General features: G+C 39.4%; 1 protein-coding gene across 6 annotated transcripts in view; it reads right to left on the bottom strand.

The window, feature by feature from the left end:
* Positions 1 to 225: 225 nt before the first annotated feature.
* znf512b (zinc finger protein 512B) overlaps positions 226 to 17,811 on the bottom strand; it is a 27,564-nt gene continuing 9,978 nt past the window's right edge. For 3 of the 6 annotated variants that reach the window (XM_013912768.1, XM_013912769.1, XM_013912771.1), the window contains 15 exons: positions 16,409 to 16,488; positions 16,128 to 16,256; positions 15,642 to 15,817; positions 15,269 to 15,552; positions 15,104 to 15,175; positions 13,480 to 13,614; positions 12,402 to 12,529; positions 11,161 to 11,253; positions 8,547 to 8,645; positions 7,663 to 7,917; positions 7,165 to 7,524; positions 6,851 to 6,952; positions 6,648 to 6,710; positions 5,135 to 5,233; positions 226 to 4,019 (listed from right to left, as the gene is read on the bottom strand). In XM_013912768.1, the coding sequence (XP_013768222.1) occupies positions 3,678 to 4,019; positions 5,135 to 5,233; positions 6,648 to 6,710; positions 6,851 to 6,952; positions 7,165 to 7,524; positions 7,663 to 7,917; positions 8,547 to 8,645; positions 11,161 to 11,253; positions 12,402 to 12,529; positions 13,480 to 13,614; positions 15,104 to 15,175; positions 15,269 to 15,552; positions 15,642 to 15,817; positions 16,128 to 16,256; positions 16,409 to 16,488 (2,417 nt within the window). In that variant the 3' untranslated portion in view covers positions 226 to 3,677. The remainder of the gene's footprint in view (positions 4,020 to 5,134; positions 5,234 to 6,647; positions 6,711 to 6,850; positions 6,953 to 7,164; positions 7,525 to 7,662; positions 7,918 to 8,546; positions 8,646 to 11,160; positions 11,254 to 12,401; positions 12,530 to 13,479; positions 13,615 to 15,103; positions 15,176 to 15,268; positions 15,553 to 15,641; positions 15,818 to 16,127; positions 16,257 to 16,408; positions 16,489 to 17,811) is intronic. The other 3 variants (XM_005740436.1, XM_013912770.1, XM_013912772.1) reach the window with 3 other exon arrangements.

Here is a 17,811-nt window from a genome sequence, read left to right as displayed (position 1 = left end):
TGAATATATATAGTCTATTGTCTGTACTTGGCTAAAAGGACTATTAATCTTATTTCACAGCCTTGTGTTTGTCAAAATATTCACCCTAATAAGTTTATTATATTCCACTGATTGTCTGTATATAACCATCTTCATTATCTTTACACAATCTACAATCCCATCAACTACATTGCACATTGCAATAGCTATAAAAAAGTAACTAAAAGGTGACAGAGATGACACATGTTTAGTCAACAAACTTTTATTAATTAGTTAAGGGATACTAATGCACAGGTAATACAACAAGTTTGGGAGAAAAAATTGTAACAGTTCAGACTCAAAGGAGGTGTTGAATCCTCCAATGTTAGGTACTATACAGCTTAATTTCAGATATGGAAATCTTTAATACATCATTAGTCTCATTTAATTTGTTACCTATATACCATAAACAGTTATGAGCTACAACATCATCTCTTAAAACTCATCACAATGACCCCAACAACAGAGCTGGATGCCATTTCCTGCTTTTGAACTAGGTAGCATACAAAACAAACCACCAAATAAAAAGTGTAAACTTCTTCAGCTGTCTAGGGGAATTTCTAAGGAATAATCTTGGTTTTGGAAATAACATTGCTGACAAAGGGAAGACACTTGAGCCTGCTGTTTCCCCAGGTACAAAAGTCACACCACACACAGTCCAGGTAACTAGAAAGCTCCAACAACACTCCTATTTCAAGCCTATTTCATGGTATAGTAAGTGCACTAAATACAGAAACAAACACACATACATATGCCTTGTTGTCCCATACTGAATAGATAATAATAAAAGGACTCTCTCAATCTGTTTGCCATCATGTACTGAAAAAGCTCAATTTATGTGCATCGTCAAAATGGATCAAATAACAGTGTATGCCAACACTCAGGCCTACAATGTTGTTTGTGGTCTACAAAGTTTCTCAACCTTTTTTGTGTAGATTTCATCATATGTAAAAAGCATTTTTTTTTAAAGCAAATTAATAAAAGAAGGGGAGTGGGAAAAAAAAGCCATACAATTTCGAGAAGACACATCGATATCAAAATATCAGCAAGCCAACAAAATCAGCTAAATATGGTGTATTGCTGTACTCTCTAAACATGTTGCAGTTAGCTCACACTGCGGGATAGATATGTGTTTTCCACATCATAGGAAGACAGATAGTAAAGGGTGTGATAAAATATAAAATACCCACTGTTAAAAGCAGTGCTAAACTATCATATTGCAACACCAAAGCTCGTCAGGTAAACACAGTCAATGTGACGTCATTAATGAAACGAGTAACAAGCAGCTGATGAACTGATTCTGTGCCACAGCATAACACTCAAAAGTGTTACTATTTCTGACATCCAGTCATTACAAAAAAAGGTGCTAACTGTTTAATACACACACACACGCACACACACAAAGTCTGGACAACTCATATTGAAAAGGTCCGAGGACCACTCAGTGCTTGTTCATCTTATCCTCTCTGTCATCTGAACCCAGGTAGAAGATAAAGGTCCATCCCCATGACAGAGACACGTGCATAATCATCCCCACCTGAATTAACTCCATCAGTTGATTAGCAATGGAGGAATTCAGATTGAATCTTTGCGTTACGTTATAAAAAGTCACAGCGTAGGAATGAAACCACCTGGAAAAACACACATTTCAAATTCAATGTTTCTTGAAAATGTTCTGCTGACATCAGTGCTTGATTTTAATGACATTGACATTATGATGCAAAATTCAGAGGACTTGCCAGTAAGGATAATATGGACTTGAGTGAGTTGTATCAGGCCCTTAAGGTAGAGTGGCAAGTAAAGCACCCTTATTATCTCACCAGAATATCCTCACATAATTTTATCCAAAGCTATCAGATTGCTATCTAAGTAACACACACCATAGAATATAAAATAGATTTATGATCTGTATTTTTTTAAGCAAGCAAGTCGTTATTTTCATGGACATAAACTTCAAATATAAATCAAATATTCATGGAGTTTTAATTTGCTCAAATTGTTAATACAACTGTGGATTCAAGTATCTACTTTCAACATGTTAAAGTGAAAATATTCTCTAATCTTTTAGATTTTGAAAAGTCATTTAATATTTTGTTTATATATTTATATATTTTAAGCTAATCTAACATTAAGTGGCTAAGCAGCCCTAAACTTCAATAAGACCAGTTATGGCTTTGTGAGGTGAATCATAATTATACCATTGCGTTGGATTTCAGATACAATATAGAAAGTGTCAGTCATGTTGCTCATGACAAACTTAGTCTCTTTCTCTAGTTTACCACCAGAGTTTAAAAAAACAAACAAACAAAAATCCCACTCCTGCACCAGACAGCCACTAGGTTAGGGTGAATAGTTCTGGAGTGCAAAACTACAAGAGGGGAGCAGGAAGGGTTAAAGGTTAAAGTGCAAGGCAATAACTTTGAGCGTTCAAGAATTCATTCATTTACATTATTATATGTGAATCTTAATTAGCAGTTTTTCTGTTTAATAAAAGATTATTATCCTGGACCTCTCTAGAAAAGATAGTATATTTTTAAAATTCCCTCCTCAGCTTTGATTCAAGCTAAAGCAGTAGCCAAAACGTGGCCTCATCATTTGATTGTGCTGCAATGGTGCAACAAGCTTCACACAGAATTCTTCCTCCTGTCAAACATTTAGCTTTGCTAGACCGATTTTAGAGTGTTTCAACATTTTTTTCCTGGTTGTTTTTTTTTTTTAAAGTCAATTAAACGTGTCTTTCTATTTCTAATAGCAACTAAGTTGCAGTATGCCTTACAGATGAAAATATCAGTCACTTTTCTGGGTATTCTGCATCTCAACTTCCGTGTAAAACCAGTCTGGAAATAATCTTTTCACACTTAATTATGGTTGTCAAAGCAGATACTGTTCACAGTCATGTGAAAAAAAATCCTTGGAAGTAACAACTGTAAAAAATAATGTGAAACATGAACAACTTACAAACATTTTAGCTTATATGACATTTGCTTATGTAAAACATGAAAAGCAAGAAACAATAAAAGTCAAACTAGAAAAAAAACTATATTAAAACAACATTGCACTAAAGCACACACTGCAAAAAATTCTGACCGCTTATGATCCAATTGGATGTTTCAGGCTTGGAAATGACGGATGGCATCATTGCTTTGAGTATATAGATATAGATATAGATATTGTTCATGTACACAGTACAGTATATCTGTGAAAAAATGTGAAAACACTAGCTATTATTAAATGACTTCACCATGCTAATAGAATATCCTTTTTAAAACCTCTCAAACACAACACAAATCTTGCAGAGAAAATGACTCTCCATTGGTATTTAGAATACTAACTCTGTTTAAAAAAAAATCTATGTTTAGGTCAGGACTTTGATTACTACTGACACCCCTGCTGTGAGTACAGAAATTGAAAAATGTGCCTTAAATGGGAGACAAAAGTGGAATGGGGAAATAAAACACTACTGTTCTGAGTACAACAGTATACACATTATCTCGGGGGGTTCGAAACCAAGATTTGAAGACTGGGTTTTACTTCATATTGGTTGATTTTTGGCTTTCTTCTCAGTGCCAAGTTCTTGTAGCGCTAGAAATGTCTTTAAGCTTCCTGGCAGATATTTAAAGAAAGAATCCTCTTGGGCTCCTAGGTCAACAAAAGCAGAGCTAGTCGGACAGTAACAGCCTCTTGGGTTTGTTTCTTCTGGTGGCGGAGGGAATTGGCTGTCTGTTTTGGCCTGAATTATCACTGTCCGTTGGGTCAGGGAACAGAGTTGGGGGCTGTGCTGTGCCAGAGAACAGAGTCGCGGCAGGGGTTGAGTTTTGGGTGGTAAGCGCCTCAGTTTTTGTGTCGAGAGGTACATTCACAGGGGGGCGCTCTTTTGGTTTACGGCCCCTCTTTTTACCAGTCGTGGCTCCGTTCCTCACTTCGGCCTTTATCCCATTGTTCTCTGGGACTTTAGTTTTGCTACTGGACACAACTTGACTGGCAGCTGCACGGAACCAGTTCTAAGACAAAAAAACAAACAAACAAAAAAAACAGTAAACCAGTCAAGATCCAAAGAAGGCAAACAAGCAGAATACAACTGCATGTGTATACATTTTTCTTTCTAAATAACTGTATAAACCACCATGTCTGAACACCAAAGGTTAATGTTAACTGGGACAAGATGGGGATGTTAAAACCGAAAAACAAAGAGGCTTTTTTATAAGGAAAAAAAAACTGTATGTGTTATCTTGTAACTAAAGTTGTTGTTGGTGAAGAGAAAAGATTAGTTCAAGGAAGATATGTATAGACTTGTTGAGTGCAAGAGTATTATGACAAGCTGGTTTTACCCACAGACAGTATAACAGGTGGATGTAGCCACCATGATGTCACTCGTTAGTTTAGAAAGTCTCATTATGAAGCCTAAAGTGTGTGGCTTCACTGTCTTGGTGTTTTGAAACCGGATATGACATGATTGACATGTCGTTAGAAAGTCCTCCTATCTGGCTGTTAAAAGTATAACCATAATGGACTTAATGTTCAATTCAAGATGACCTGAAACTAGCGGCTGGTCTCTGAGGCTATTTTCCCATAGACTTGCATAAAACTGCAGAAACTTTTTGGAGCTGTAGACACACTTCTGGATTTGCTTTGCCTTTTAGATAAAAACAAAAAACTTTATTCAACCAATCAGAGACATTTGAATGTTTCTCAAAAACAAACAAAATACAATATGTAACTAGTAAAACAGCAGAAATGGGTTCATTACTGTTACCACGTTGGTAACCTGCCCATGAATCTTGTGTTAATAACAACATCATAAAATTTCATGGCAGCAGGAAGATACGATCTGTCCTACAGTTCACTCAACCAAATTATTATAGACTGGTTGACTACTATTGCCAAATGTGGTCTGCACATTCTTCTTCATACACTTTTCCACAACAATTCCCAGTGAGTCCCAGTGACCAGCTTCTTAGTGCTCTTTTCGGTCATATTGGCAACAAGTCTGATAAAATAAACTGGATCTAAGATTAACCAATGCTGTTTATTATTTTATGACGTATTACCAGAAATGAAATTTACTAAGTGGGTCATGTTAATGGCAACCTCTAAGTTTATACTGACAGTGACCCACCTGTGAGTGTGTCTTGCTAATATGGTATTTGACGCCACTCTCCGAGCTGAACTCCTTCTGACAGATCAGACAGGTGTACTTCCCCATTTCGCCACCACCCTGTAACAAACACACACACCAGAAATGTTGCTAGTACCTGGTTGGACACACTTAAACTTTCCCCTGAGATTTTGGTCTGTGTTAACATGATATCATCAAATGTTTGTTCTTGATTTGTGGGTAACGGCATCATCTGGTGTATCTTCTGCTCCACCACATTCCAAAGGTTCTCTGTTGGATCTGGTAGTTGTGGAAGACACCAGAGTACACTAAAGTTACTGTTTGGTTCAACAAACCAGTATGAGATGGTATGACCTTTGTTACTTGGTCCATTATCACGCCAGCTGTAGTCATTAGATGATGGGTACACAAAGGGATGGTCATAAAGTGATCGAGATGGTCAGCAACAATACTCAGTCTTTGGCATTTATGACACTCAACTGGTACTAAAATGTGCAAAGAAATTATCCCTCACATCATTACACTATCTGAACACCCTGAATTGTTGACACAAAAGAGAATAGATGCATGTTTCTATGTTGTTTATGCCAAATTCTAACTATACCATAGCCTTATTTGCCCATTCTTGACAGCCATGTGGACAGAAATGTTCTTTTTTGAAATTTAACAAACCATCTTTACCATGTCCACCTGTTCATATGCCAATTTTCTGCCTCATGACTGATAAGATATTTGCTTAGATAACCAGTTTAAGGTTGCTGCAGAAGGTGCAAGTTAAGAACCCATCAAAAACCATACCCTGTCAGCCTTTTACAGTATGAGGGTGTTAAAAACATATTCCAAGTTAAGTTTTTATTTAAATAAGCTTAAAAACATATTTTGAGAAAATACAGCTCAAAAACAAAATCTTGGTGGATTCTGATAGTGATCAGGGCCATAGTTTCAAACGCAGAGGTGAACTTACGTGCAATGAATGCCGATCAACCAAAAACTCAGGTTTCAGAATGTTCGGAAAATATTTACTATGCTTCACCCTGTATGATGTCAGTGAGAAGGGATATCCTTAATATGAGCGCAGCAGCCCCTCCCAACATTTTCTTTCCAGGGCACAGTCAATCTAAAAAGGCTTGTAGTATACAGCGGATGAACTGAGAGACAGCACAAAAGCCCAGTATAGCCCCCCGCACGTATCATAGTAAATTGTTAATAATACAAAGGTACTCTAGTAGAGAGTGAAAAATCGTTGAGATGAGTTGGAAATGAGCAAAATAGGTCCTGTTTTACAAGTTATACAAGATCATGCTGTGATTCTAATACTTCCTGCTTTCTCTTCATTTTGTATCTTTATTTGTCTTAATTTTATTTGAACTGTACCATCAGATTCCACTTCCTTTTGCTTAAGATTAATTTTTTCAGTTTGAGTGTATTTTTGTCTGTATTGGTTTGTTGGAATATTACTGTATATCCAGTAATATTCTCAGACACTGAGTTTTGCAGTAGTGTGGATTTGTACCTTGCTGCAGTTGGCGAGATGGGCCTTTAGTCCTGACACGCTGGAATAGACAGCTTCACAGTTCTAGGACAAAGCAGAAACAAACAAGGATTAAACACACTGACTTCGTATTTATGTTACACTCAACGTTAAGGCAAATCCCTTTTGTTTTGCTCAGATATTGTAGGTTATTTTTTGTACATGGTGTACTTGTATATTCTTACTTCGTTTGTGCAGCAGATGAAGCCCTTCTCCTTGACTTGGTTTTTCCAAGCCTCTAGAAGCTCTGGGCTGAAGTTGGGGAGGCCAGGGCGGGTGTAGTTTAACTATGCAGAAGACAACTTTTTTTTATCTATCAGTATTCAAGTTATTAATATAATTCTACAGTGTAAAAAAGTGGATGTAACATAAAGGATTTTTTAAATCTGCTGATGGAGTTTGTGTGGAGCCTTTGCATGGCCTTTGACCTGGACTGCTAATATACTGTATTTACTGTGGTCACCATGTGCACTTAATGCATCCAAATTTTATTCCTCACCCTCTTGCTGTCAGGAACCAGGTCATCCTTGATGCGGCGTTTTGTGCCCCAGTCTTTAGCCAGCTCATCCTCAGCTATTTCTTGCAGGTGGAACACCGCCACCTGAGCTGACCGCCGTCTCACCCTGCCACTGGGGGTCCTTTCAAAGTCCTCCCCCTGTCTCTCAATCTGTGCTGCTTTTTGTTGATCTTGTTCCTGCTCCCTTTCCTTTTCCCTGTCTTTCTCTCTAGCGCCTCTGTCCTTCTCCTTAGGATGGCTGGATGGGGCTTTCTCTTGCCACCGTTTCCTTTCAGTTTGGCTTTGCTCCTTCTTACCTCCTGTTGGAGATTCTTCAGAGATCACCTGAAGGAACAGTAAGACCTTTGAGTGAAAATATAGGAAAACTTTAGGTACTCATTAAAATTCAATAAAATGTGCTTGTAATCAGCATAAAATGAAAAGAAAAAAAGGTTAATCTCTTATAACTGCTACTACAACCCTCGTCTACGATGATCTCACCCTCTCCTTGCCAGTGTTGTTGTTGGTGTCAGTGATACTATCCATGAGGTTGGTGGTGGCTGCGGCTGTCATTGTGGTGGTGATGGCCGGGGAGTGTTCGGTGCGTACATGGTAGTCTCTGCCAGCCTTGGAGCGGTAGCTTTTTCCACAGTGCTGGCACAGAAACACAGGCTTCGCATCGTCAGAACACTCTCTTCCACAACGCTGCTGGTGATACTGGTAGCCCATCAGACTGGAAAAGTGGGCTGAACAGCCCTGTATTTGTGTACGTGTGTGCGTGTGTGTTTGTACACAAAATGTTTGTGTGATTGAGTGACGCCAATGACAAAAATGAGACAGAATGAAAACAAACATTAAGCAAGAGACTGGGTAAGTGGAACAAAGTGTCGTTTTAATGGAACGCTGCATTTGGTCAATACTTTGTGGTTAATGTTAAAAAGACAGAGAAAACAGGAGAAAGATGCTCATTTTTCAGTGTGAAGACATGTCACTGTAGAGTTTATTCTTTACAGCTCTTTCTATTCTTACTCTCTCTGCCTTTTGCACTCTAGTGTGAGTAATGCGAAGCAGGGTGTTGATGTGATTTTGGGCAACATGTCAAGAACAAGGCATAAAGGAAAAAGAGAGGGAAGAGGGAAGGAAGAGAGAGAAAGAGAGCGAGAGAGAGAGAGAGCGAGAGAGAGCGAGAGAGAGAGAGAGAGAGAGATGTAAAAGGAGAAAGGCACAAAAGAAGATCCTGAGGACAAGAGAGAAATGAAATCAAAACTGGCAGATGATGAGGGACAGAAATGTGACATAAAATGAAAGACACAGGAAAGCAAGAGTAGTATAGAATGAGAGACAGTAAAAGAGGAAAGGACCAGGTAAAAAGAAGAAGTGCATACCTCACTGGGACACTTGATTCGTCCCATTTGTTTGAGCACTCGGCGCAGCCTTTCCCTCTCCTCATGCTCGTTGCCCGTCTGGCCTTCACTCCCTGAGGGCTGAGGGGGAACAAATACACTATCACACCACCACACACCCCACTTCCTCATGACTAAAAAAAAAAAAAAAGCAACCAAAATGTGTTTTCTATCTCTAATGTTCACACGATGCCAGGATCATTAAATGGTTTCCTGGTGAGGCTGTTACTCAAGGCATGTTTATGACAACTGTCAAACTCGTGTTTTCGCTCGCATGTTGGTTGGTGCCAAACACCAGCCAAGACCAGAACAACAGATGGTAGGGCTGCCAGAGATGGAAAAGAAATGCAGGGGACTGGAGAGAGAGTAGACTAACTGAGGGATCCCAGCGGAACACATTTAATGTGCTTTCTCATGTGTTAACACACAGAGATGACTGACACACAACACTACAGTAGCTTTCTGTAAAGGTAGGAGGGAGATACCACTTGAGTACTTCAATAAAGCTACTGCAAAAGCCTGAGGGTAGCAGGACAGGCACCAGCAAGCCTTTGATATACAATGACAGGGCCAGCACCAATGAAACGACATCAGCTTGTATTCTTAATGCTTCTATCAGGGAAGGAGCAAAAGAGCAAGCGTAAGAGAATGAGGCAGCACTATCACAGTAGCAACGCCAAGGTCAATCTCAGTGGGTGACCCCTGTCCTTCTGTCAGCCTGCTGCCTTTCCCACACTGCATTTGGGTAAAGCCACATGACAAGACTTACAATATCAGAGCAATGGTCAGTGAAGTCTCCAAGTCATACAGAAACCAAACACAGTAACACAGCTTACATGAGACTGAAGTGCAAATCGGTTTAATATAGAAATATTAATAAGAAATTCAACTTATTGCAATAGTGCTGGACAAATTAACATATGTAAACTTAACACCTCTAATAAAATGTATGAGCAAAAGCTTTTTTTTCATTATACGCTCATTTTTCTATTCTATGTTAAAGGACACTGTACCAAGTGATTCACAAATATTGGAAAATACATTAGTTCAACATATTTGCATGAACAAAAGTTCTGCAGATTTGTCGGTGGAACACATGAGTGATGAAAAAAAACTGCTTTGCAATTCAAAGGCACCAAACACTGGTCTTTTTGACACTTTTGAATGAATAAATGCCTTAATATACAGTGTATCCAAAAGCACAGTTGTAGTAGTGCCTACTTCCTTAAAAACATGACTCTAAAACCGCTACAATGTATAACATTGTATACATTGTAGCATTAATAAATAACATGATTGATACTGTAGAAAAGTACTTGTCTTACTGTAGGACAAAGGAAACGTTTGTATCTAAACAGAAAGAGGGCACGTCATACTTCTAAAGACTGATTTTAAGAAATGTGTTATCTCCTCCTGATCTTTCAATTTCCTGAAATTTAAAATTCATTGGAAAGTAAAAAGAGTGTGACACCAGTCAAACCCACAAGCTAAAAAAGCCTTCTTTAATAAGGAACTACTTCAAATCTAGAGCACACCAACACACAAACAGAGATTAACACAATAACAGCTTTCATTCTGTCACAAAAGTTGTAATTATCTAATCAGAAGAACAGAAACAGCAGAAGTTTAGATGTGTAGGAAGGCTACCTTGTGCAACCTTTAAGCATTTTATTCTTAACACGCACGCACGCACGCACGCACAAGCACACACACACACAAAAATAATGCACTAATGCCTTTTGCTCGGCTGGACTGGAATCCCGCCAATAAGGTCAGGACACAACAGGTCCCCTCTGAAGACAAATGGCAGCATCAAACAGTTTAACTTGGCTGACACAGATGGCACGGTCATCTATCAGAGCCCTTAATCTAGCAAACATTACACAGCCAAAGCCTGTTAAACACATACACATAGATTACCATGTATTTCATATACTATAACCATACGCATTCACACAAAAACACAAACACACATGCCACAAGGTTTGCTGAGTGTAGATTCATTAATCTTTTATAATACTTTTTGAAACGGGTAGCTTTAAATTATTCAGCAAACTTCATAGTGGCACCACTGCTCTAATGCAGGAGTGTCATGATAATATCTTAATGAAGCTCTCTGCTGTCAGAGTTAAGACAGCTGCAGAAAGAAATGTGAGCACTTCACTGACAGGAATACCAATCGCCAGTTCAACTTTACAATCACGATTTTTTAGAGACCACAAGATCAAATTTTGAGAGATCATCATAGCATCTGACAATACTTTTGTAACTGATAAAATTATAGGATAGAGTATATTTTTTACTCTATACGTTGATGCATATAAATAGATGGACATCTGCTGTGTAAACCGATACTAGCAGAAATAAATGTAGGATTTCCATGCATACTGTTATGACAAACCAAACTATTAGCATTCACTTTTCAGTTCTTTGGTGTTGTTTGAAACTAATTACCATGTTCAGTGATGATCTGATCACCCAAACCATCTGGACTCATAATGAGTCATAGAAAAAGGAGCAAAATCAGTCACAGGGTGTCATTTTTAAGTTTAAAGTCTTTGAAACCGGTTTACAAAGTACAACGTCAGCGAATTACCTTGCTGTTGTGCTCGGCCATGGTGTGGTAGTTGAGGCCGGCCTTGGACCTGAACTGCTTGTGGCACTGCTGGCACTTCAGGGCATCCTGGAGCTGCAGGGGTTGAAGGCCAAAGAAGAAGCTCAGATAACATTTTTCTATGAGAGGAAAATAACCCACTCCTGCTGGCTTTGCTCTTTATTGAATCCATCAGTATAGCAACATTTCATCTGTAACCTAATAAAGTTTGTTACTAGTGCATATTCTGGTCAAAGTAAAAGGCAAGGGACACATTAGGAACCTCAACCCCCCCCCACCCACCCACCACAATTTATCACATATCACAACTTTGTTGTAGCTTCTCTCCTCGCCTCAGTATTGATTTGGAGACAGAGGTGTCTTGATGGTGAGTGACCCAGTGGTAATGTGATGATTCTGTCATTGCTTAACAGCAGACTGTCACTTTAATAGAGTCACACAGGCCACTGGGCTAAGGAGCCATTAAAACAGGCTCCAGGAACACTGTCTTTGAGGGCTGAGGCTACTGCAACACTCAACCTCATTCATCCACTAGACAAGCTTGACATAATACAACTGAAATAACCCTTTTTTCCCCCCACGCTTTAGCCCATTTTCATTTATTACTGCTAATAACCACAACTGAGTGCATTACACACTATATTTTCAGTAGCTTACAGGGCCCTTCCCTTCCCCTTTTATGATCATACATAACATTATGACCACTGGCAGATGAAGCAAATAAAACTGATTATCTCTTTATCATGGCACCTGTTAGTGGGTGGGATATATTAGGGGGGCAAGTGAACATTTTTTCCTCAAAGTTGATGTGTTAAGTGTAAGGATTTAAATGAGCCTGAGAAGGACCAGATTATGATGACTATGAACATCTTCAAAAACTGCAGCTCCTATGGGGTGTTTCTGGACTGCAGCAGTCAGTATCTATCACAACTGGTCTAAGGAAAGAACAGTGGTGAATCAGCAACAGACTCATGGGCGATCCGATAGCCTTATTTTCATTATCTTTACTAGAAAAGGTTCCCAGGCTCCCCAGTTTTAACGTATTCAGTGCACAATAACCACAATGCAAGGCTTCTTCAAGCTGAGCTTTACAGCTCCAGTTTGTCTTTGAATGCTACTACCAGCAAAACAGTTTTACTGGTTTCACAGTTTGCTCTAACAGCTGTTTTGACAGCGCAGCCACCCCGCTCCCACTCTGATGAACAGATGCATCGACTACTGACCTTTTGACAAATCTCCATGTGTTTCTTGAGGCCATGGATTGTTTTCCTGGTAACGATGGAGCAAGTGGGACACACCACTTCACCTCTCTCTGAGATTGCTCGCTGCCACTGAGTGTCAGGAACAGCTCCTGAGTAACATTCAGAACACAGTACTGCTTTGTTATTTAGCCAATGAAATTACACTGGTATGATGTCCTTATGTGTCAGCAATCTAGATGATCAGTAAGCACTTACGTTTTTAGCTTCCCAAAAGTGAAAGATTGCTGCTTTCTCAGTTTCATATGACTGAAATGAATATCCATGGGGTTTTGATAGTTTGAAGATAAATTTTTTGTCGTTTTTGTCATATGCATGCATATCTCATTAAGATTTAAGAAATGCTCTTTGAAGAAAACATGATGCAACTTATAAAAGTAATAATTATATTTAACTGATTAATAACTATGTATGTTCTTCTACCTGCGTGGGGTTTCTCCAATTACTCTGGTTTCCTCAAGTAGTCCAAAGGCATGCATGTTAACTGGTTAACTGGTAATTCTAAGTTGGTGGCAGAGTGATCAGTGTATTTTCTAGTTCCAATTCTAGTTTCAGTTATTTTCCAGAATGGATTTCTCATTTCAGTTTAGCATTTACTGTTTGAAAATGTATAGTTTTGGTTTTCTTTTAGTTAGTTTAAATGTTCAAGCATGTCCATCAATGCCCAATCAAGGAAGCTATAATAACATTTATACCAAACTAACAGATCCTAAAACTAAGGTTACTTTCGCTGTATTTATATTTTAATTTGTTTTTCAAGTTCACTATTTTTTAAAGATAGTCTTAATTTTTTTTATACATTTTATTGTTATTTTAGTCAACTAATTTTTTTCATACCTAATTTTAGTTTTTAGTTAATAAACTTGGTTGGCTGTAGGTGTGAAGTGAGCATGAATGTGTTACCTTCTGTGTTAGCCTTATGACAGCCCCCCAAAAGCCTGAATTGGACAGGTAGATACGAAAATGTATAGCTGGATGGATGGATGTGTGGATGGCTAGATAGATGGATGATTAATTTAAAAAATGTGATCTTGGTGTTCACCAGAGCTTGTTGTGGCCGAGTCTTTTCTGGAGGGCTGAACTGACGAAGGTCTTCTCTGAGCCTCCTCAATGAACCCACTCCCCTCTGGTCTCTTCACACGGCCTGCCTTCAGCTTCTCCTCTACCTTAGTCATACCTACAACACACATGTGCACACGCAGACACACACATATACACAGACAGTCACGCTAGTGATTAAAATTCAAACTGAAAGTATAGAAGATAAAGTGAGAAATGCGAGTGGGACAGATGTAGGGCAAACCAAACAAGAACACGATACTAAAAACAGAAAGTTGATACTGACTATAAATTGAAAAAAGGAGGCTGAAAATGGAAGTTGTTTTGAGCTATACCAAATCAATGACAAGCAGACTAAAAGACAGCAAAAGACAGCGCCTGTGAGCTGCAGATGAACTGTCTGACAAGTGATAGTAAGTAGTTTACAGCCCTCTGTATGCTATATGAGTCACTGAGCATTTTCAGCATATATGTGAATGAGACAAAGAAAGGCTGAAAAAAATATGCGTATGTAATGTGTGCTTGATGTGTGAGTCACTGATTAATTTAGCCAGATATGAGACATCTCTACAGTTGCTACATTAGCACTGTGTAAAAAAACAGCACCATTGATCAGTGGCAGCAGGGAGCAATCTCAGTCACTTACATAACTAATAATGTCCCTCCTCCCAGCAGTGGCACATTTGTCCACTCTGGAACTCAATATTTAAGTAAATTAGCAAAGGGCTCCTACGGTCTGCTGTAAATCAACCAGCATACAAAAAAAACAAACTATTCTGTCTCATATTTTTATTATATCAGTGACATAGGGCTGTGCAATATGACCAGAATCTCATATCCCGATATAAGACATCTATCGTCCCGATAACGATATAAATCACAGAAATTTAACATTTTCTGTAAATTCTGTGAATCTCGGGCAGCTTGACTTGCGTGAAGTGTTTCCAGCTGCGCGTCATGTACCTGGTCGAGTCGAGTATTTTAATCGATGCATGAAACTATACATTTTTAGACATAAGTTGTAACGGCCGCCGTTTTCTTTGTGAGTATTTATTACACGGCGTGCTGCGGGGAAAAGCCTGTTCTAACGTTTGAGTCTAAGGTTTATTTTTTAGCACCTGGCGGCTCTTTTTTGCTTCTCATCCGTAAATAATCTGCTCTTTCACGTGATTCAGTTTATTTTGAAAAGTCTCAACAGGACCTTGAGCTTTATTGTGAAAGGTTTATGTGGAAAATAAACAAGCGGACACGTGGTGGTTTTACCGTCGCTGTTGCTAACGACAACGCATAAAAACAGGCGCTTGTCCGTCCGTAGTGTGGTTATATTAAATATAAGAGAAAGAGAGAACTTTAAGAAATTAATATAGCCACTACAGTGACCATCAAAACCATGAAAAAATATTGCCGTAAACAGTTTATTTTGCAACACCACGAAACAAACGATAGCGTAAAATGAAACGATAGATGTTTTTATATCGTCATCCGATATATATCGTTATATCAAACAGCCCTACAGTGGCATGTGAAATTACATCACAAAATTCTTTGTCTTCTTCAGTTTTCACTAAAAAAAACCCCATGTTTTCCTTTTAATAAAAGGTATCTACCTTTCAATCCAAAAGTTCCAGATATTGAGGGCTGTTCTCCAGTGAATTTCTTAGGTGTTTTCTGCTTTCGTCCTAGTGCAGGAGGAAAAACAGTGCATAATGGTTATACAAATATACTGGAAGCATATAATTGAGAACATTTCAAATGGCATGTTGAAATCTTACTGTGCTTCATTCGCTCTGGGTCTTCGTCAGGAAAAGAAGAGGGAAGGCTGCCCCCCTCGCTTTCACTTCCCCCTGCATCAGATGACGTGCTTTGGGAATGAGATTGCTGGGAGTGAGGCTGGACTGGCAGGGTCTGGTGAATTTGTTGTGAAGGCTGGCTGTGGCTGTGCTGTTTCCTCTCATTTTTCTGGTAGGCCAGCTCCCCATTCTGAGAGGGTGTGGACACTTCATGGGTCTTTTTCACTTTGAAGAACACAGGAGAGGGGGGACTGATCTCCATGGGCCTGAATTCACAGAATGAGACAGGACAGTTTTAGGCAGTTATCTTTAAGTGACTCAATCTGGTTAGGAATTTGAGCTATATCTCAGTCACCTTTTCTTAGCGCTGGACTTCACAAAAGTCTTTTGAAGCTTAGGTTGCTCGTCCTTGGTTTCCATGCTGACTCTCTCTGGGTGATTCCACAGTTTGTGTTTCTGCAGACGCACCTTTGTGGCAAACACGGCCTCACAGTAGGGACAGCCATGACTCAGCTTTTCAGCTACGGTGGCCTGGATGCAGACATACGAAGAGGAGATTCAAAGTGAGTTCTCTCCTTATCCAAAATCTAATGACAGTGGGTAGCTGTTACAAAAAAGAAAATACCCCCCCCCCCCTCCAGCTGACTTATCTTAGGTTTTTGAAAAAGCCTTAATAATTGCTCAGGTTTGTAATAAGGCCATTATATATTCTCTGGAATTATTAAACGGTGCCCTATCGGATGGGTTTCTCCTATAAAATGGTCCAGTGCTACAAGTCTACTCTGAAGCATAAAGGTATAAACAGCCTTGTGGCAGGAAAGAGCAGAGGCTAGTGACTCACCCCCGGGCAGCGCTGATAGTGGTACTTGACGCCATAGATGCTGGGAAACTCTAACCAGCAGCCTGAACACGGACATTTTACCCTGGAGCGCCGCTTAAACTCTTCCTTCCATTGTACTATCATATGGGCCTGATCAGGGGTGAGGAAGAGAGAGTTGAATCCACGCCAGATTTATTGCTATATAGCACTGTATATTGTGAATATTCATGGGGAGCTGCCTACTGTGCAAGAAAAATGAAGCCCACTTCAAGTACCCACTCATTTCAAAGAGAAATACTCACAGGGATGCTTCTCAGTTCCTGCATTTCTGCTTTAGGACGACCTTTCCGCTTCCCCTCTGCTGGCTCATCACACACTGGACCTGGCAAAGCGAGAAAGAAAGCCACATCAGAGCTAAAAACAATCTACTGCCAGCACTTCATATCCATAAAATAAAAAATTCTGTAATACCTAAAATCCTGAAGTTTCATTTGGAACTTCTTTGTTATTGACCTAACAAGCCTAGTTATATTTGACTTGGCATGTCTAGATATGCTCTTGAGATATCACAAAGAGATTTAGAAGAATAGATTTGTATTCACAAAAACTGCAAAATAAGTATGAACACTAACACTTCTGAAGAAAAACAAACAAATGCAAAGTTATACAGTGTTTAGGTTTAACTGTGACCATTGTTCAAACGTTAGCCTCTTCTGTGGAGGGACACAGAATGGATGTCCACGATTGTGTGTGTAAGTGAGGGAAAAATGAGGCAGCCTGGGCAAAGGCCTTATGTAGAGCCAAACAGATCAGCTATAAATCGCTAGTGCCTGCATGGACCTCTGACACAGCAGACTGCAGACCGACTGCCTCAGCTCTCTATGTGCTCTCTATTGCTAATTCCCTCCATCTCACATGCTGCTGCTTTACTTCTTTCTCACCCCATGTCTACTTTTCTCACTTTTCTTCCCTTTCTTTGCTCACACCCTTTCCAATGTCTCTCTACGGTTCCACTGGCTCATCACTGCTCTCTTCTTGGGTGCAATTAGACCTCCACACTATCAGCCCTGCACTCTATTCCCTCTATACACTGCTCCTTGAAGAAGGAGAGAGGGAAGGCGGAAAGAGCTGAAGATGAGTGTATGCATGTGGAAGAAGGGGAGGGGGGTTGACAAAGGAAGAAGAGGAGAGCACAGGATGTTGAGGAAGAGAAGAGAATTGCAGAGGTGGATAACTCTGATTGAGCATAACACTGAATCATAGTGCTCCAGGTAGCTGTACTTTGCTCTACAAAATGACATCTTTACATGTTCTCTCAACTTACTCTGCATTAATCTGACAAGACCCAACAGCAACAGTAGGAAAATAAGTAAATAATAAGCAGGAAGCAAAGACGCTTCAAGAGATGCTTCAGTGACATAAAATCTATTTACAGTAGGGAAGATGGTATTTTGTTGTGAAGTGGAATGCACTTTTTTTTTTTAGATCTCTTTCACATCACCATAACATTTTTTTCTGCTAACTATTTTCTTCTCCTGCAAATTGACAAGCCAAGGCAGCATGCACATGCCTGGTGCTGCCCATTTGCAGCAGGTCCCAAACTGGATCAGAGCACACTGTGTGCCTACCAGGATTACAAAATGGTTGGATAATTTTTCATCAGATAAATGAATTGACTTAATGCCATCATTTCTCTTAAAAACAA

The sequence above is a fragment of the Pundamilia nyererei genome, unplaced genomic scaffold (genome assembly GCF_000239375.1).
Source record: "Pundamilia nyererei isolate P.nyererei 1_Seehausen unplaced genomic scaffold, PunNye1.0 scaffold00100, whole genome shotgun sequence".
Taxonomy (NCBI): domain Eukaryota; kingdom Metazoa; phylum Chordata; class Actinopteri; order Cichliformes; family Cichlidae; genus Pundamilia; species Pundamilia nyererei.
This window is presented reverse-complemented; position numbering and strand designations above follow the sequence as displayed.